The 21337-nt window shown below is 41.8% G+C and overlaps 1 protein-coding gene across 3 annotated transcripts in view; it reads left to right on the top strand.

Annotated features, from left to right (window-relative positions):
* The first annotated feature begins 355 nt into the window (after positions 1 to 355).
* LOC115372793 (sodium- and chloride-dependent GABA transporter 2-like) overlaps positions 356 to 21337 on the top strand; it is a 37803-nt gene continuing 16821 nt past the window's right edge. Inside the window, exons 1-4 of one of the 3 annotated variants that reach the window (XM_030070940.1) lie at positions 356 to 474; positions 704 to 768; positions 17724 to 17966; positions 19226 to 19360. In XM_030070940.1, coding sequence (XP_029926800.1) covers positions 17753 to 17966; positions 19226 to 19360 — 349 coding nt within the window. In that variant the 5' untranslated portion in view covers positions 356 to 474; positions 704 to 768; positions 17724 to 17752. Of the gene's footprint in view, positions 475 to 703; positions 769 to 15806; positions 15851 to 17406; positions 17604 to 17723; positions 17967 to 19225; positions 19361 to 21337 lie in introns of those variants that run through there. The other 2 variants (XM_030070931.1, XM_030070946.1) reach the window with 2 other exon arrangements.

Here is a 21337-nt window from a genome sequence, read left to right as displayed (position 1 = left end):
CAAGTTGTGTTAGTCAGTGACAAAATGTGCCTTTGCTGCATGTTTGAAATGTTTTGTCATGGTAAGAGCCTTTTGCAAACAAAATGTGTTATTCTGGGAAGAGCGCCTCTCATCAGGCCTATGTATTAACTGTTTTGATACCATGGTTTCTGAGTTGACAGAGGAGGTAAAGCGATTGAAAAAAAAACTGTATTACCTTATCATGACATCTGGTGAAGACCGTTACTGAGTGGATTGAATTTCATTGATCATTGTTGAAGGTCGGCTTTCAATCTAAAAGCTGAGCTGTTTCCACAAGCCACCACGCCTCAGGATCCGTTGTCTGAGCAATACGGTCAAGGTTTGACGCTTATCTGCCCCTCCCATGTGACTGATCCAGTTCCTTTTGGGGCAGCAAGCTTCGCAGACTGGCTGGTTTTCCACAGTCCAACATCTAACAAAGCTGCAGAGCCTGCGGGAGATAAGTAAACACCGGTAAGGGCACAGTTAGTTGCATGTGTGTGTGTGTACATGTGTGTCTCTTTATGATGTCAAGTGTCCTGTTAAAAATTGCGTTAAAAACTCGTACGTAAGAGTTTTTGTTTAATCCAGCCAGCGGAGGATGATGTTTTGCAGCCAGATTTATTATCTGGACCTCTGCCTGTCTGCCTATCTATTATTTCTGACATGACTCCCGAGTTTAACTATCTCAAAACTTCAACAGGTGGGCTGAAGAACAAATACCTGAAAATCAAGACTTACTGTGACAGCACATCCACGTCATTTCAGGTAAGATATCTATCACACATTACACATCACAGGTTCATTTCAAATACTTTCCTCAGATTGTCTAAATTTTCTTGCTTATACTGTGATTTAAAAAAAAAAATTCAGGGAGAAACTCAGTTTGTCCAAGCACTTCAGAATAAAATTACATTTAAATTCTATTCAAGTGTTTTAAAAAAAAGTCTGATATGAAGGTAGATAAAGTTACCTGCATGCTCACACAAACACACAAATGGTTCAAGTCACCGGCTCTGTGCGCTCCTGTCAAAGCCAAAGTAAAGATACTGATAGAGTCGTAGGACTGTCTCAGGCATGACTCAGCTGTTTGCACTAATCCAAGACTCAAGGCAAAGGTAAACCTCTCTTATTTATCATCTGTAAATGATCATAACAAAGTGGCTTTTACACTACTCAGTTTGGTTGTAACAGGCAAAGCAGATCAGATAGCTTTGAAAAACAGACAGATCTGGTGATGTATAATAAATCCTCTATTTTGATATTTTTTGTTTTGTCATGTTATGAAGTTGCACAGTGTGGCAGTATAAAAAAAAATCCCATAGCAGTTAGAGCATGCGTCATAGTCCACGTTGAGTTTGGTCATTTTTTGCATAGCCATGGTCTGTGTGCAATGAGTCCATCACTTCCTCAGATACTGTGACGGTACGGGTCAATTTCTGCCTTGAGTTAGATTATATTTCATAATAATATCATAAACATGCAGGTGACAAAACAACATTTGAAAGGGAAAACCAATAAAAGTAACTGGAGATGAATCAATCCTGATTCAAGAGTAATGCCTCCAGCTGGCACAGCTCTTGCCAGACAGGCATACCTTCCTCCTTCCCACACACACAACACAGAGACGGTAAATGGAGCCGACAGCTGACATTTTCAAACAACTTCTGTTTACATTCAGCCTCCACATTTAAACCCAAGCTCCAAACAAAACAGATTGTTCTCCGTGGGAAATAACAGGCGAATCCGAGCTGGCCTCGTCAAAAATCAACCAATCATTTAGATTATTAAATGGGCATCATCCCGCTCTTCCTTTAGCAGCCCAGTGTTGCAGTAGACATTGTTATAGTAATACCAGGGAAGAGGGTGGGGCCACCAATACTACCAGCCAATCAAAAACCAGTGGCTCATTAATAATGAATACATTTTTCAAAACTTAGCCGCATATTAAGCTACATACAATATTTCCTCACAATTTCCTTCATGTCACAGTTGTGTTTTAGATAATAATTAATCATAATGAATTGCACACCCCTGTTTAAGGTGTACCCCCCCCACCCCCCCTTTTTTTTTTTTTTTTTTTTTTTTTTTTTTTAGATGCACAGCCAGCACTGAAGCAGTATGTTATACAAGCTGATCATTGTGCTTTTGCTCCTTATACTGATTATTTTGATAAAAAGTTGTAAGACAATAAAGCCAGGATGGTTGATGAAGACCATTTACTTCACTCAGTGTTTGGTTTATTAGTGGAAATCTAATGAGTGAACACTGCATACAAGAAATCCCTATGGCTTCTTGTGCACTGTTTGGCCCCAAACACAGTTGCTGTGCAGCACATATACATAATTCATCTCCCGGTGCTACTACGGGGTGATGTCATTTGTATTCCAGCACGTGTGTTTTATTTGTGGTCCCTATTTAGCTGCATGACTACTTTGTATCGCCTGCCAAAGTTGACCACGGATGTTTCCAACCCTTTCTTGTGATCCGACCACAGTGCTGAGGCAGCTAACTTGGATTTGGCAAACACAGCCCGTGTTTTCTGTCATCACCATGTGGCAGGACTTTGGCCGGTGGTGGGCAGTGTGCCGCTTTTGATGGGATTTTGGCAGGAGAATCAAGTAGAATAACTGTAACGCAACCTGGAAATAATCTGTACAGTAATCTGGGCCAGGCTTTACTCCAAAAGCATCTTAGTCTGCAAGATTCTCCTACTTTCACTGTGTGTCAATGGGGCAAGGGACGATCTGATGCTACAAGGCTTTTAGGAACCATGGCTGTGTACAAGCAAGTCAGCAGGGACCATGATTGGCATTACTGAAGTTATCCCAGGTGTAATTTTTTTTTTCTTTTTTCTTTTTGCATGTGATGTACATTGTCAGACACATTGCTGCTTGACGCTTAGGGGCTTTCTGGCCTGTTGGTGGAGCTGTTTTTGGATATCGATGTAAAATACATTATTCCCTAAAGGTTTAACAGATTTGAGGCAGCAGTGTCCAAGATATTGCACATGATGTTTGGGGCCCAGTTGGCCTGGTGGTGGTGCTGTGATGGGCTAATCAGGTTTATATTCAAAATGTTGAACATTAGGGTCAAAATCCAACATTGCCCCAAGTTTCATCCAAAACAGGCCAGCAGAGCTGAGAAATTGCTTGGTGGACAGATGGACAAAGCCCAATCTAAAGCCCAGTCTCTGATCTTTGATCATGCAATACAGTTAGTTAAAATAATTCCAACTTCCCAGTCACTAGCAGCGATAAAGGATTGGATATGGAGACGTAAGTGAACTTCACTGTTTTGTGTCATCGCCCCATTAGAGGGATTGTTTGTCGTCGTTTTACTGGAAACATGTGTTTCAGAGATGCTATCTACTGCAACTATGTTTCATCATCGTACAGCGATTAGATATGCCCTTACTCCCGTGACAGTACATTTCTATCTATCAGATGGATTATCTGAGCAATGATTGCTTTTAAATGTGCATTTATCAAAAGGTCATAGGCTCTTCCAAAATCTCTGATCCAGTGCACTGTCAAGATTAATGCTGTGAGTCTGAGAGTTTGTAATGGGCTCTGAGGCTGTTTTTTGCTAAGAGTGAGTTTCTGTTTGTCCAGAGGGCCAGTGCAGCTGTCACTGTATGACTAATAACACATCAGCTGAGTGATCTACAGTGTAGCTTTGATCCACAAACTGTGAAGAAGAACAGAATCGTTGGAAATATCCATCCCAGTCCTCTGTTTTGTTTTCTGCATGTGTGCACATTTTTTGCCAGTGAATTTGGTCAAATCTGTTTGTGGGCTGCAGCAGTTTATAAAGGGAATCTGGGAGAAGAAAAAATAGTCTCTCTTGTTTACTTCGGTTGGAGATGAACTGAAGTTGGTGTTTCTGCTGTGTCATGATGAAAATGAGGATGGCAGCATCAATGAAGAATCTTATTTCCAACCTAATTTGAATTGCAAAGTTCCCAAACAAGCCAATGATGCATCAGGCGAATGGAAAAATTGCCCACGCTCATTGAAGAGTTTACATATGATGGACACTGTCATATATATTTCTGTGTTTTTTCACAAAAAAACCCTACAGACTTGCTATTTCCAAGTCTCATGAATCCTGTGGTCTCTCAGACAAACACACACAAATTGTTCTGAAAAACGACAACAATCATGGCAGGCTCTGCATCAGTAGTTTATGTTTAAAAGGTTATTTTACAGAATGATCACTCTCCTTAGTTATTGTATTATGACAGTCTGGTGAATGATTTATATTTGACTCTCATTTTTCAGAGTCACAGAGTCTGAAAAATGAGATCATGTTGGGTCACCTGTTACACCTGTTCTGCAGACAGTAGGTACAGTATTAACCCTGGATCATATTCAAGCGAGGGTTTTTTTTTTTTTTTTCAGTGTGTCGTACCAGTCTGGACACCCCTCCCTTCTCCACTTTCTTGTAACTTCGCTGGTCAGCAAAGCAAGAGGCCCCTCTAGAAATCTCCAGCAGAGCAGTGTGGCCCTTTAAGCCCCTTGACCGCGACGCTTAACCTCAATTAAGGATCTTGGCATCCAAGCGTATGAAACAACTGTCTATGGAATGTAAAACTTTGCCAGTGAGAGCTGCCAAGTCAGCGAAGAGCACAGTAATGAAATAATCAAATCAGGTTATAATGGGAGCAATGGCCTGTAATGATATAATTACTTTGTAGGTACCCCACAAGGCTGTCATGTGCACAACAATGGAAACATGAGGGTCATCAGTCATTGACAATTAATCAAACTAATATTTTCGTATCCTTTAAATAAGCATGGCAGCATTTAATATTCCCATGCTGTTTACACAAATTCCACCAAGTTAATTCACCAAGTTGCCTACACAGTTAGTTTCCCACGGAGTCATTTTCAGTGCAACCGGAAAGCTTTCGTTTTTCTACCTCTCTTTCTATGCAGGGAGGAAAAACCAAAGTCCTTCTTTTGGCCGCCCGTGTTGGCCGAAGGGCCCTATTGTTTGATTTTTTAAGATAATCCGGTGGAGCTCAAAGAACTAGCTCTGCATTCCTCACTGGGGCAACCTCTGCTTAGAGCAAGAAGCTCTGAGAGAGTCAACCAACTTAGAAGCACACAGACTTGACTTCCACCCTCACCTCCATGTTCCACACATTCAGACTTTGAATATGGATTATACCGTGTGTCGGGGTATGGGAGTGGGTGAGGATGGCGGGTTTGGAGGGCAGGTGTAGGTGCAGGTAAAAAATATCCCTCTTTAAAAGGGACAGTCCTTGATTGATAGAGTAATTGTACCTTCAACTTCTCACCCCAACCCAGCACTGCAGCTGCACAGAAGAGAATGTGGCTTTAAGAAGAGTGGAAGACGCGTATGACAGCAAAATACAACCCTAGACAGCTGAAATATGTCCCTTTAAGTCATTACTCATTCTTGAAACAAGTTTGTTAACAATGGAAACAGGAGAAGTTATTTCAATGGCACATTTTTTCACTTATTTTAAGATGAGTTATCTTTTAAGATCAAGTCTGAGATTATATGGCTGGTTATCATGGGTGTTGGGTGTCTGTTTATCTGTATTGCACGTACTAAGCACTGACAGAACAACAGAAAGACCAAAACAATGAGTGGCATTTCATTAAGATGATCCATTCTGCACTGAAGCCACTTGTTTTGTTTTTTTTTTGTTTGTTTTTTTTTTATTTGTTTGAAGATATTAATGTGGTTTTATGCTTAGCTTGCAGTCAGTAACACTGGCAATGGAGTGCACATTCCCAAGTGTCATTATAAACCAAGTCACTCAACACTGTTTGCTCTGCACAGTTGTTTGCTCTGTGGATGATAACACACTACAGAATAAGAACCCCTTCGGCCATCACTCCCATTCTGAAAAAACTTCCTATTACTACCAGTAATTGTACTAGTCCCATGGTGTGATCATTTAGCCCCTTGGGTTCAGGATCAGTGAACAACAGGAATCTGGGTTTGTTTAGCATGCCTAGAGTTGCCCATGAGACTGTTCATCACAGGCAAAGCAAAGAAGACTGAAAATAAGGATGGAGGTGATCCAACCACCTCCATGCCAACCTCCACTTTATTAAAAAAAAAATATCTGAAGAGTACAGCATGAAATTAAAGTGACACCGTGAAGGATTGGTGTAAATTGGCACACATCCACCAACACCTTTCACCAACCCCACCCATAACTGTGGCTTTCACTTTAACAGTTTATGACAGCATTGTCTGAAATGTGTGCTCTTAAGATCATCATCATTTCCACACACTGAGCTGATAGACCAGCCTTTTTTTTTTCTTTTTATTAACAAATGCCAAAAAAGAAGAAAAAAACTAACAATACTTGCAACAATAATTCTGGGCCCATAAACATCATAAAAGAACTAAACTGAAGCACTAATAGAAGAGAACTGAACAACACAAAGAGACACAGGAAATTCAGACACACCGGGAGATAGACTAAGACATAACCATTTAAACACACTATAATAACCACAAAACCTGTCAGGACAGCTCTACCTAATATCAACTGAGGAAAATAATGGTGCAGCAATATCAAAAAACAGTAATAACAAAAATTAGACTAGAAAATACAGCACCATTCCACCAATTAAGATCAGTTTAAGCAGGTCTGATGGACTGGGTCTGATGGTGGGTCTGATGGACTCCAGCAGCAGCCCCAAGGAAACTGGCAACTCAAACTAAACTGTATTAACTCAGTGAAAATTAAATAACTTAAGTTAATGAGAACTAATATAGCAAAATTGACAACAGTCAACTACATGTGCGCACTCACAATAGACAACTGCACTGTCAAAAATTGATAATAAAGCTGGCTTATATGAAACCAAAATCTGTGTCCACTCATTTATCTGTTTCTATATGTGCATCTTGAGTGTCATTTACAATTACAATTACATTACAATTACACGCTTTTATCCAAGGCAATGTGCATATGATTTTTATACACCAACAAGCAAAGACTGATTCAAGTGAGAACGACATCAAGTGCCACAAACCTCCAGTGTGGTCTCAAAGGACAGAGGTGCTACAGGCCAGTGCAAAGAGGGAATATATAGATTGCAAAAAGTGCATGGAGGTGTTCCCGAAAGAGCTGGGTTTTTAACCTTCTCTTAAAGATTGAGAGGAACTCTGCGGATCGAATGGAGTTTGGTAGCTCATTCCACCACCGAGGAACTACAGAGGAGAAGAGTCCAGCTGCTGATTCAGGGCCTTGCTGTGCTGGAGGCACCAGGCGCCGCTCCATAGAGAAGAAAAGAGGGCAGGAGGGAGCGTAAACCTGGAAGAGGGGGTCCAAGTAGGTAGGAGCATTTTTGGTTGCTGCTTTGTAGGCCGTTGTCAACGACTTGAATTTGATGCAAGCAACCACTGGGAGCCAGTGGAGGGATATGAGTGACGTATGCCATTTTGGACTTGTTGAAGACCAGAAACACCGCCACATTCTGGATCATCTGCAGAGGCTTTAGCATGCCCGCCGGGAGCCCTGCCAGTGAGGAGTTGCAGTAATTGAGGCATGAAATCACAAGCGTCTGTACCAGGAGTTGTGGTGCCTGTTCAGACAGGTATGGTCTGATTTCCCTAATGTTGTACAGGGCAAATTGGCATGAGCGAGCCACGGAGGCCAGTTGGTCATGAATCATGAGACCCAAGGTTCTGGCAGATTTTGTGGGAATGAGCTGAGTAGAATCCAGATGTTGTTGTACAGAGGGACCGAAAGACGAGGAGCTCAGTCTTTGACAGGTTGAGCTGAAGATGGTGTCCCTTCATCCATGCAGAGATATCAGTGAGGCATGCTGATATTCGAGCCAAGACTGTGGATTCATCTGGCTGGAACGATAGGAGGAGCTGGGTATCGTCAGCATATGAGTGGTATAAAAAGCCATGTAAGCGGATGACTGCACCAAGCGAGGAGGTGTATATTGAGGACAGAAGGGGACCCAGCACTGACCTTGAGGTACCCCTGCAGACAAGAGGTAGGATTTTGACACTTCCCCTCGCCATGACACTCTGAAGAATCTCCCTGAGAGGTAGGACTCAAACCAGCACAGGGCAACTCCTGAGAAGCCAAGCTCAGCGAGTACAGAGAGGAGGATTTGGTGGTCAGCTGTGTCAAAGGCAGCGTATAGGTCAAGCAGAAGTAGAACAAAGGACTGACCGGCAGCTTTAGCTGATCACAGTGTTTCCACTACAGACAGGAGTGCAGGAGTCTCAGTACAGTGTTCGCTTTCAAAGCCATACTGCTTGGGATCATGTAAGTTATTCTCAGCAAGAAATTCAGAGACTTGGTTAAAGACTGAGGGCTCAAGTGTTTTGGACAGAAAGGACAGTAGTGAAACCAGCCTGTAATTTTCAATCAGGGATGGGTTGAGTGGAGATTTCTTTAGTAGCGGGGTGACACGGGCCTGCTTAAAAGCTGTGGGGAACACACCCATTATGAGTGAGTGAGGAGTTGATGATGTGTGTGATTGCAGGCGTGCAAGGTGTGGGTGAAATATCCTGCAGGAGGTTGGAGGGTATAGTGTCCAATGGGCAGGTAGTAGGACAAGAGTCAAGCATAAGTTTGGAGACTTGACACTGGAAAATGAGAGGAATGCAGGTCCGTTAGCTGGTGGTGGCTCAGAAAACTGGTTACTGATGGCAGAAATCTTATCAGTAAAAAATTATGCAAAGCGTCTGCAGTGAGCAGAATTGAAGGTGGTGGTAGCGGGGGGTTGAGGAAAGAGTTGAGGGCTGAAAATAATTTCCAAGTGTCTTTGGTGTTGCTGATTTTTTCCCGATAATAAGCAGTTTTGGCATTTTGTAGCTGGGAGGAAAATGCCGATAGGAAAATCTAGTAATTACTGAGGACAGAAGTGAAAGGAAATCAGCTGCTTGTGATTTGTCAAGATGGATGTTCATGTCCACTATGACAATGAGTGGATGCTATCTTCATCTTCATATGCGACAAACTAAACTAGAGACTAAAACTAAACAAAACAGAGATGTAAGTTACCACTATGTTCTGTGGTTCAGTAGGTGCAGCCATCGCAATCATAGATAATCAATGTTTGCTGATGGGCCTGATAAAATGCTTCATACTACTATTCAGGAATGCAGGTAATTTCATATGACGTCAAACGTATTAACCCTTAATATCATGCATGTTAAAATCTAAAATGTATCTATTTACATGTAGACATCTTTACTATGATGAAATCATTTTACAGCAAAATTTTTTCATGCTCTTCTCAACTCCAGGTTCAGGGAAATGAATAACTCTTCCTATATTTACGTATAAATAATTTTATACATTGTTGCCTAGAAACAAGGGGTGGCTCATTTTATTGAAAGGCTCAACTTACTCTGTTCCTCTTTATACGCTGTTTGGCTGATTAGAGGGACCTTCATACAGAGCAAGGTCTTCCTGTTTCATCTCAAATCAAGCTGAGGAAAGAGGCTCACAATGACTTCTACTTGTTTCTCCTCAGTACTGGCCTACTGAGGAGATGATATGTAAGTTGGGGGGATGGGTGTTGCCATACCCGTACCTACAAAGGTTTGGCATTCCTTGATAGTGAGGCAGATCAATGAAAGGGAAAAGGAAATGAAAAATAGGTGGGGAGACGGGATGGAGAGAGATGAGAGGTCAGAAAGGAAAAGAGAGTGAAAGAGCGGGGTAATGTTTCCAGTATTACAGCATAGCCCGTGTAAGTCCCAGGTGTGGAGAGGATTACCCCCTCAACACATTCCCATAAAATCTCCAGGAAAGATTATCAGCGATGTAGATCTAATCATAATGAACACAACATTAATCTGCATACCTCAAACCTCAGGAGAGCCCTCTATACACCGTGGATAAAAGGCCAGAGGTTTACTCCAAAAGGGTCCTCTTTTACAAGGCATGCTTTTCACAGAGGTCCAAGAGGAAAGGGGAAAAGCCACAGGAATGTTTACCCATTTAGGGCATGGGAAGTTGAAGGTGGTAGGGAGGTAAGAAGAATTTTAGGCACCTGTCCTAATTTTGAACTTCAGTCCCTTTTCCGGTCTAATAGTAAAAAGAGACTGTGATGAACTAGGCTGGCTGGGTCCTTGAGCGATTCACTAAATCCCCTGAGCTTTGAACCACATGGAGGGGTTCCTGTGTCCCCAAAACACTGGAACCCTTTTGAGGAACCAGGAACTCTTACCCCTGTTTCCAATGGAGGAACCAGCCCCTTTTTTTTGCCTCCAAGGTTAGGAAGTGCACTTCAAGCTCCTGCAGGCTGTTGGGGAGGTTTAACACTAAATGTGCCTGGCTGGTTAACACAAACAGCACGAAAATATCATCCTCACTGATTTTAAAAACAACAAGTGAAGGCAAACAAAAATTATTAAAGTGACTGTTCAGCTGGTAACTGAGAAAAAAATGTACCATTTGTTTCTCCTTGTGACTGCATGCCATAATCTTTATGCTCTATTCAGAACCTCTTTTTCAGCTCTTGCTTTTCTGGCATCCTCACTCACATCTCTTCTCCAAAACCAAATGCAACATCACACAATAAATAAGAACATGAACAATGTTTGACATTGTCCATGTTTGTTGGTTTGGCTGTTGCTAGTTGTAGTCCTTATTTGCTTAAGGGTCACTGTTTTCAGGGCATGGCGGATATGCAAAAGCATCTAATATCCACCAATCATAACACTGTTACCATCTCCCATCTTGCCCACATACAAAAGTCTGAGGCATTTGTTTTAATGAGAGGGTCTGGCCACATGATAAAGGGATTACCATGGTTGTTTCGATAGTAGGGTGTGTCTGTGTTTGTGTTTGTGTTTATGTGTTTTCAGCTCAGTTGTCTTTGTCACTTTTACTGTAGGCATTTAGCAGACACTCTTATCCCGGGTGAAGCAGAGGTTAGCTGAAGGACACTTTTTGTCAGGATGCATGGCTGCTGGACTTAGTAATTGTTGCAGGGACTGAATCTGAGACCCACTGGTTAAAGGACAATCTGTTTTTCTCTCCGCACAAGGCTATGATGCACACTTCCAGCCTTAAATGCCACAGAGTGATAACTGCTTGTAATTGAAGGACTTCAGTACCCGTACATTTTGTCAGGTAAAGTGCATACAGTACACTCATGTTTACTGTCTCAGATGGCCTGTTTTAGGACAAGAGAGGTGAAGATCTAACGCAAGATTCCAGCTACTCACTGGAGTTTGTGCGTTCCTCTGAAGGTTAGATTGGTCTCTCGCTGTGCACAGAAACTATTTCCTAACAGTGTTCAAACCCAATCCAGAAGTTCGGTTGGGCAAATTGATGGGTTCTTCTGTTTCAGCCCCACTATGTGAATGAGGCCAATAAGTTAGATTTAGTTCTACATAAAAATCTTGTCTAATGAGGCTATAAATGGCATCTTCGGACTTGGTTAGGGATTTTATGGTGCGTGAGCTCCTTTATTTCAGGTCTATGATGAGGCAGTATGCCTTTGAGATAGTGAATCCTGATATGCGTTTGTGTATGGAGGACATGTCCAGAGCAGATGTCATCGTCAGAGCTGGTTTTTGGACTACATTTTTACAAGTATACTGAAATGCTGCTTCACCCCCATAGGGCAAAAGTTTTAAAACCCCTGCACTGTAGGGTAGATGCAGAGTTAGGAGAAACATCCACAATGGTTACCTGTATATCAGTGACCTACTGCCCTGGATGCCAGACACCAATAAAAGCAGCCATAAAACATTCAGCAGTGGTGTATGGCTATGCCTGGTCTGAGTTACACACCATGGCACCCCATTTACAGGGGCTACACATTTGTCAGGATGGAACAATAGCCACTGTATAGGGGGACCCTTAACACTGGCATTTCATTTGCCCCCTGGGATGCAAAGCAGAGTCTGCTTTTAGAGCGAGGATATGAAGACTGTGTGTGTGTGTGTGTGTGTGTGTGTGTGTGTATGTGTGTTCCTGTGTGCACACGTGTAAGACGTTGGTGAGGAATTTGTGCATTATGTATGATCGCAAAACTTTTACTACTTCCTGACTCTTGACCCCGTTCTGGCCCGTTGGCTCTCCCCAGCTAAAATCCACACTTAAACAGATTTGATGATATTGCGATGTGAACATGTACAACCAACAACCACAGAAGACTAATGGCATCAAGAAACAATAAGAATATACAATACTGTCCATAAATTATGTTTTTGGGTGGATGTTCAAGCAAACAAACAAGAATAAGTATCCATGCTTACAGCAAATTACCACCACCACAACGTACAGTAAATTGCCACCAACAGTCACTCTACAACAGACAGATTGAATTTTAAAAAGTGCAACACAAAGTGGCACTATATAATTTAATTTTGTGCTTTTGGAGTATGTGCATGAGTGTGTGTGTATGCATGAAACTCCCCATCCACAGGTATGTCAGCCTTTGCAGAGAGAGAACAGAGTCCGAGCACAACATTCTCCATGGTTTTGTATGTGATTTATGCTTCTCCAAGTGTAATCTAATCTGTCTCTGCAGCGGAATGCAATTTTGTCAATGAAGTCCTTGGAGCAGAGTGCGAGCGTGGAGCCTGGACTTTTTTACTACAGTCATAAAGGCTCAGCTGAACGGGCAAAGCCAATGACACAGCCCGTTAAACTTGCTGAGAACTGCCTGCGGTGGCCTAAATAGTTAAGACGCCTAAACCATTTACAGAACAACAGAGTCCATAATAGGGAGCTGAAGTTAATGTCATGACTGGTAGGATTTCCACAGTCGCCATTCCTAAATTACCGTCCTGATGTTTTTCCCTTAAAGTATGAACGGTTACCTTCAGTACATCAGTCAGCTCCACAGAAAACACAGCTTAGTGATTCTGTAAATGGCTGACATGTTCAACACAGATTTTGACAGTATAATCCCAAGTTAAACGTCTTGTTCTGCAAGCACGTTAAGCCTGTCTTCGTTCAGACATTCTTCAACAACCGCAGACTTGTCATACATGAAAAATGCTCAGCGTTTTCTGCTGAATCTAATGATGCCGGGGTCAAAACAGTGGCAAAAAATAGCTGACAGAGAATGAATCACAGTCAGCCATTTAGCCAGCAGCCTGCACTTGTGCACACTGACAAATACTTTGTTTTTTGTTTTAAAAGGACAATCATTACATATGTTATATTACACCAATGTAAGCCTTGTGTTTTGTGTTTGCTAGTGTAATTATACAGTCTTTAAATAAACTAGGTTAAACTAGGTTTTGTGGATTTTGGAAAGCAAAGCAATTTGCCGTCTGATGAGGCGCTGTCCATGGTGTTGAAAGGTGTGCTCAGTCTCTCATCCTGATGAAAACACCTTCGGTGCATGCCTAAGTGGATACATGTACACATGAATGAGCATGCAGTACATTTCAGTGTCCTGATTTTTGGGTTTGAAAATACGGTCACCCTACCTTAAGGCCCTCAGTGAAATCGTTAGACTTGAATGGCTAACTTGTGTTTCTTTATGTAGGCTACAATTTAGCAGTCTCAAAAGAACAGAAAGTGAAAAGGCGTGGTCTCTGTGCTATTTTTTGTCTGCAAACTGATACAGCCATATCTAGAAAAAAAAAAAAAAAACGTTATGCTGACTCTGAAGAATTCAGCACTGTAACAGTAGATGGTGAGACAACTTTGTTTCCAAATTTAGGTTACCAACTTTCTTGTCTTGATATTTGTTCCTAATCTGTCTTTCACTACGTTGACCAGAGCTAACTCATGTAACTGAAACAAACAGTAGGTTTTGGTTTTGTTTGATATAGTCAACAAGCCAGCATGCAAATATAGGAATACTTGCCAAAATAAACAAACAGCCGAGAGCAGCCAAACTGATTCTGCATTGTCCTGCTTGTCGTGCAAGCAGGACAATGAACCGGGACGAGGGAGCATACATGCTGTCGCACACCTGGGCCGCAGTCCTAGGGAGGCGAACTGACAGCAGGAGGCGTGACCGACCTGTCAAATTTGACAGACAGGTCACCCCTCCGTAACACCAGCTGATAAGGCACGTCACCATCTAACATTCTGGTGACGCTTCTGATGAAGGCGAAAGATTCACGCCGAAACTGTCAAGAAGGTAAAACATTTGTTTTTCTAAAATTGTCCGTAAAAAGAAAACGTTATGGTGATTCTGCTGCTCTAAGCAATGGGCGGGTTTTAGCTGCATGACTTGCATAAGGTATCTGGTGTAGCCTGTTAGTGTAGGTGTTAGTTTACCAGCAGCAGAGATCTCATTTACCATGACCATTTCTAGTTAAGACTAGCAAAACACGAGCACTGCCCACCAGAAACTTGGAAGGCCATCAGTCAGCCTAATCTGGTCTGACATGTTTTTTATGTACTTGTTTTCTAACAGGAAGAGCTAGCTTCTGCTATCCACAGTATGTTTATGGCAACAAATATGCTGACATCTTGCTGCTTTTGTCTTTCAACTTCCAATGCAATTTTCCATTTAAAGTTTTGTCCATAAATGAACTGCTTCTTCATCCGTTACTGAACCCGGTTGACGGTCTCAGCACAAGTAATTACCAGTAAGGTGAGCTGGTTAACAACATAACAGACTTCAGTTTATTCCAGCACCTGTCTGCAGGAAAGCTGTTCAAACAGCTGTCAAATGGAGGAGTGGCGTGCCGATCCATCAGTTTGTAAACCATGTTTGCTCACTTTGCACTAATTTAGTTGTAGTTGGCTGAGCACCACGTGTCTGATCTCAGCAATGTTGCAGCATGTTTGGACTGTCAATTCAGTAGATCATTTTCCTTTTATGGATTTTACACCAGTATTGTGGACAATAAGCATATCAAAGATGTCAGAGTGAATGGGTATCCGCTCTGACAAATGAGACATATTAACAATAACAATAACACTTACAAGCCCAACAAACCCGAAACCCTATATCAGTCTCTCCGGCTACCGAGAAACAAATAAGGAAATACAATAGAAACTGGAGAAGAGAGAGACAGATATTTCAACAAATTAAATTTAAGCACAATTTGATGACATTGGCCTCCGGTGTTTGAACAGCTGAGTTAGGTTTTTATGCAAAACTGTCCTCTGTTTCCGGTATGAAATCGTTGGCTTCACCTCTATAAAAGCGGTGGATTTTCTTGTCATAACAGTAATGCACTTTAAGAAGACTCTGGCTTTTTAAATGTATAGAAAATCATCGAATTATGCCCATAGCTGATATTAGCTTCATACATGAGGTCTGCTGTGGCCAAGCAACAAACTAGGTACATAAAGAAAAGAAGAATCAGAATCACTTTATTGATCCATGAGGGGAAACTGGGTCAGCTGCAGTTACTCAAACTCTCAAGAGATGAATTGGATTATTCAAAGCAGAAAAATAAATAAGAAATCTAAAATTAAAAAAAAAAAAAAAAGTGCATTATATCTAAATAAGTGCATATTAATTCTGCAAAATAAAACCACATATGTAGACATAATGCACATACCTCATCATCCCTATCTCATCAAAAAGCAGATCACCATCATGACCCTACTAACTAATAATAGTGACAGTCATTTTGGGGGGCTCATGCTGTTACAGTAGAGCACGCGCGCAGTCACAAGGGCACGAGCACCCGTGTGATATCACTTCCTGCAGCTTGCAGCATCCTTCAAGCATCACTGCAGTGTCTCACACGGTCACCTAGGCCCACCCCCACCCCCCTTTTCTCTCTTAGCTGGGTTAACATGAGCATGTAGTGCTGGTCCAGGTTGGTTTGGACGCAGAGGACCGGTGTGCGGCAGGGGGACAGAGCGCTGCCCCCCGGAACAAACCATCCGAGCAGCCGGACAGGGGGGACGGGGCTGGCACGGCGGTCTGCATGAAACGCGGAGGTAGGCGCTGTTATTTTGTTATTTTAACTCGCTGTCATTTACCCTCACGTACGAGCTTGTCGTTAACCGTTAAGGCTTGAACATGACTTAAAAAAGCGTATGTTTTTAATTTTATTTTAAATATGGTATTCATAGCGGCTCGTGGGAATTTTTTTTAACCACGCCTCTGCCGTCCAGTTCCGCGAAGACGCACACATGTACCGCCTGCTATCTTAGCTGTGTTATAACTGGTGTGTTAAAGTGAAGGCAAAATGTAGCCTCCATTGCTTTTACCTCGTCTGTGCTCAGATATTTTCGCTCTCCTCGTTTATTTCCGAGGTTGTATAAGCTGGTTTTACTGCCGCTACGTTACAGATCACATGTGACAACAGTGGACCACGTGAAGGGTTGACATAAGTTCACCTTCAGAAGCATTTTCCTTTTCCTTGAAATGAGCTTTCAGGAGGACAACAGGCAGATAAAATAGAAACGGGCAAAAGCAAGCTTGAGTGTGTCACATGTTTGAGTTGTATGCTGGAGGTGAGAAGTTACAGCAGGGCTGCAAAATGTCATGTGATGAGGCCACCAGAGGCAAGGACACATCCTGAGCACCAGGAGACCAAATGAAAAAAAAAAAAAAAAAAAAATACTGGAGTGATAGGGGAGGTAATTTATATTTCAAAGTGTCAGGTCTAGACACAATACTAAACATAACAAGACAAAAGCCATAAAATACTGAGAGCGAAAGAGCAAATATATGCCACTTCCATATGAGATTGGGCTCTGAGTAAACCTGAATCTGAATTTGAATTTGAACCACAGATACACAAGAATTACAAGAATATTACAAGAATATCATAATTTAGCTAGAATCCACCTCACTGCATGAAACACGCTTTCAGTACAATACATGACCAGTTCATTTGTATTAACCGTGACAAATAGCCGTAAAACAGTAGACTAATGAAAAGGCGGTGCTGGTTTTTATGACAAATTCTGGATTTTGGATTTAGAAAGAATGTAGTGTGACGCATCAATTACAACAGGCAGGTCTTTTTTTTTTTTTTTTTTTTTTTTTTTTTTTACATTTCCAGGAATGGCATCTGTTTTTGTAAATAAACTCTTATTCCCAGAAATGTGTCCTCCCTCAGATCTCCCACGTTGAACGGTTTCCAGGACTGTCTTTACACACAAATAACTTTTTAAAAATAAGTAATAAAAGGATAAGAAAAAGATCGCCTTGCTTATTGTTGGTCATCCGGACAAGAGCATCAGCCAAATCCCTAAACCCTGAATATTAGTGAAATTATTTGAAACCCACCATTCACTGTGTCTGATACATAGTAATAATACTCCATCTGTGTTTCAAACACACACTTATTACCATTTGAAAGCCCCGACATTTGTTTTTACCTTGTGCAACTGGTTACTTTTACTCAACCTCACACGCAAACGCTTGAACAGATCTTTGTATTTTTATCTTTTCCTCAGTCTATGGTTTGTGGCTGATCACAGTGTGTGCTTGCCTCAATCTTAGTTTTTTGGAAAACTAACCTTGAGGCTGCACAGTCCAGATAAAGGACCCACCCCCACATGAATTTGTCCCTGAGAGGTGCGTCACAGATAAGTCAGGCGGTTGAACCAACCGTCAAAGAAGACATTTTAATTCTGGTTGCTATCCTGCCACAATGTGACAGAACTGCTCTGCTTTTTGAGCGCCATGCCTCTTTTTTGAAGTGAGAGCGAGATACTTTTATACTTACTCCTCCTTGAGGTTTGTCTTCCTCTTTGTGGCTTATCTAACCGCTTCAGTACTACACTATTTTTATACATCAGGCCTGCTAGTTTCACTGCTTCTAATTCTTCTCTCTCATTGTCTTTTTTCACTCCTCAGGCGTGTGTGTATCTCTGCCAGCCGCAGTCATGGCCGACAACCCAGCTCCAGAACAAGGCGGCATACTCCTGAATGGATCCCAGGGAGGGAAGCTCTCCAAGGGGAGCAAGGCTGGCAAGGAGGCCCTGCAGGCTCGGGGCCAGTGGGCCAGCAAGGCAGAGTTCCTGCTGGCTGTGGCAGGGCAGATCATCGGCCTGGGCAATGTCTGGAGGTTCCCGTACCTCTGCTACAAGAATGGAGGAGGTACGGCGTCTGGGATGGCAGTGGGAGCTAGGGAGAGAGTTGGGAGAGAGGCAGCTGAAAATATAAAACAACCTTATCTCTCTGTAAATTGTCATTATCTCTTCTGCCACTGTTCCTTTGGTTTTCTCCATCTGTCAGCTGCCGTTTGTCTTTCTCTTTTTCTTTTGCTTTCACTTTCTCAGCCCCGTAAGGGTTGTTTGATCCCTGGTTTTTATGTTTTTTTATGTGTTTCACTACACTCGCGGAAAACATTCTTTATCATGCCGTGTGTGCATGTATGTTTTCTTGTATTTCTATGCATGTAGCAAAATCATCCCTAGTTAGGACATTTGTCCGTGAGTAGGGTTGATGAAGAAAATCACAAACTCAACTATCGTTTTTTGTGCTTATTCCATTTTCTTTCTCAAGTTGAGTCAAAATATTTGGCGGCAGCTACTGTATACAGGGGCAACAGCTGCCCAGCTTTATCATCAAATGGGACAATGATGCTCTGTCAGACTGTAGTGCAAAGATGCTGGTCTTCACCTCTTTGTTGGTTCAGGTCAGGTCAGGTCAAGACTTTACTTTAGGTGTAAGCTTAGATGGATTAAATTTAGGCTTGCTTGCCAACTCTAATATTTATTTCCTAGAGGAGTTGTGATTTTCATGGTCGTGCAACAAATTTCAGTACCAGTTTTGTTAACACTTTCTTTGGATAGTCCACAGTACTGTATATCGTCAACATAATATCAACTGATATAAGTTAATGGTAATATTGACAAGAGGTCAGTAAAATATTTATAAGTCATAATTTAGATTTCAACAACATGATTGTAAAGCATTATTATGGATCCTTCCAGTGTTTTGGGCAAGATACGCCACCAGCGCTGTGATTGGTCATAAAATGTGTGGGCCTGTTGCCCATTCGCTCAAACAGACGGCTTGACACAAGTCCTCACCCAGAAGGATCGACTACATCCACGTTTGTCAAAATCCAGCAAAAACATACAACAGAATATCAACAGATATGTCAATATGGTGTTGAAATATAATTTATGGCTGTTGACATTCTCCTGACCTGTTGTTGATATTTTACCCATATCAAATGATGTTCTGTTGAATATATGTAGGGGACTATCAAATGAAAGATGGCAGAGTTTTTTTTTTTTTTTTTTTTTTTTTTTTAACTACGCCAATTGTGATCAGGTTAGAAAAAATGTGTGAGAAATTTTCTTTTTCATATACAAACAATGTGTGTGTGTGTGTGTGTGTCTGTCCAGGTGTGTTCTTTGTCCCCTACCTGTTGTTCCTGGTGCTGTGTGGCATTCCTCTGTTCCTCCTGGAGACCTCGCTGGGACAGTGGACCAGCCTGGGAGGGGTCAGCGCCTGGCGGACCATCTGCCCGCTGTTTGGAGGTACTCACACACACAGACACACACACACACACACACACATATGCACTACCATGCACATCAAGTGGAAAGTTGTCAAGATTTTCGTCAGAAATCGCTAAAATGCATGGCAAGTCAATTAGCAATGAAACCACAACTCTTAAAGGAAAATTCCACCATAAAACCCAGTAACCCTTTTTAAAACCAGCTATTGGTGGTGTGCCTTGCATTTCATTTACCCTCATGGGGATGACTTGATGTCAAAATGAGACATTTCTGTCAGAGAATAAAAAAAGTCAGGTATCCAAAACATAGAATAAGAAAAAATGAATACTGAATGAAAAAAGGTCCTTTTAAATTTTCCTTTAAAACCTTATGCACAGTACCCAATATATCTGCCAAAGCAATGGGATAGATAAGAATAAAATACAATTCACAAGCTGTAGACACACATTGAATTAAAAAAACCTGAGAAAAAATGGCAGTGTAATGTTATTAGATTGTGGCGCTGTGTGCTGATAGGTTTTCAGAAATATTAATCCACCTCTCAACCTCACGAGCATCTCTGACAGCACAATCAGTCTGGAAGCTTCTCTCTAATGCGCACTGATTAAAACTCATTTTGCTCTGCTTTTCTTTTTGTCTTTTAGCTCTGTACCTCCTCCCTCTCTTTAACTGTTTTCATTTTTCTTCATGAGGACACATCAGTGCAAAATCAGCATAAATAATTTGACTGCACTCAGAAAACTTGGCACAACGCACCAAAAACACACACGCCTCAGTCTTGTTCAGTCAGAGTGTCTTGTTCTCGTGGTGTCCTGCTATATAAACAAAGGATCTTGGTCATGCATCAGCTTGAGGTTGGTGAGACTGATTTGATAAGAGGCATCATTAAGAGAAAAAAACAATACTGTGTGAGGTTATTTGAGTCAAACACAAGACCCCAGCTAATCCAAACCTTTTGGGAATGGAGGCCAGTTGAAATTATGAAGCATTTGGATGTTGGGAATGGCTTATTCAAAAATATGAACCATGCACAGTATGCATATAAACTCCAAGGTTCCTGTTTAAACTAACACTGTGCCTGCAATCTTTTGGTAGACCTATAAGGTATACTCCATCTCCCCCGCAGTTTTATTTCTTTTGGATAGTGAGCGAGACCGCACAGACAGCAAGGACATCAAGGAGGACTTTGATCTGTCATTTGCCCCAGTCATATTTATTTAAAGGTGGAATGCAGTGAATAATTGGTGGATAAACGGTATGAATGCAAACAGCGGTGGCCGGCACCCATGCTGCCTCGCTGCAGAAAGACAAAACCAAATCAACACACTGACCTATGACCCGTTTGTCAATTTAGAAGAGCAGCACTCCAGTCAGAGCAAAAACCATCATTACTGTCTCTGCACTGATTGAGGGTCTCGCTATTTCTGTGTCCATTTTAGTAATCACTCAGTCTGTACTCTGTGTCTCTTTATTTCTAGCATTTTAAATACAGGTTTTTATTCAGTGAATGTTTTTTACTGAGCAGTCATACTCCTCTTTAGCACCAGCCAGATTCAAAGTCATACAGCAGTACACATTCAGAGCTGGGAGCAGCCAAGTGTGGACCATTAGGACTCAACTGACAGAAAACATGGAATAAACACATAAGTTGTCCGTGAGTACGGTTGATGAAGAAAATCACATAAACTCAACTATCAGTTTTTGTGCTTATTCCAGTTTTTTCTCAGTTGACTCAAAATATTTGGCGGCAGCTACTGTATACAGGGGCAACAGCTGCCCAGCTTTATCATCAAATGGGACAATGACGCTCTGTGAGACTGTAGAGCACCGATTCAGGAGCAGGTCCAAGCCCAGCCAAGAAGATCAACTATGTGCTTATCCTCATATCATCATAACTCAATCCGGCTGAGACGCTTTTTTTAGCATGGTAGTGGAAAGTTTACAGTGCAGTTAACCCTCATATTCAGGTCACACTCATTGAGGCCATGGACTTGA

The sequence above is a fragment of the Myripristis murdjan genome, chromosome 2 (genome assembly GCF_902150065.1).
Source record: "Myripristis murdjan chromosome 2, fMyrMur1.1, whole genome shotgun sequence".
In the NCBI taxonomy this organism is placed as follows: domain Eukaryota; kingdom Metazoa; phylum Chordata; class Actinopteri; order Holocentriformes; family Holocentridae; genus Myripristis; species Myripristis murdjan.
Note: the sequence above shows the minus strand (reverse complement) of the source record. Positions and strands in the feature narration are given on the sequence as shown.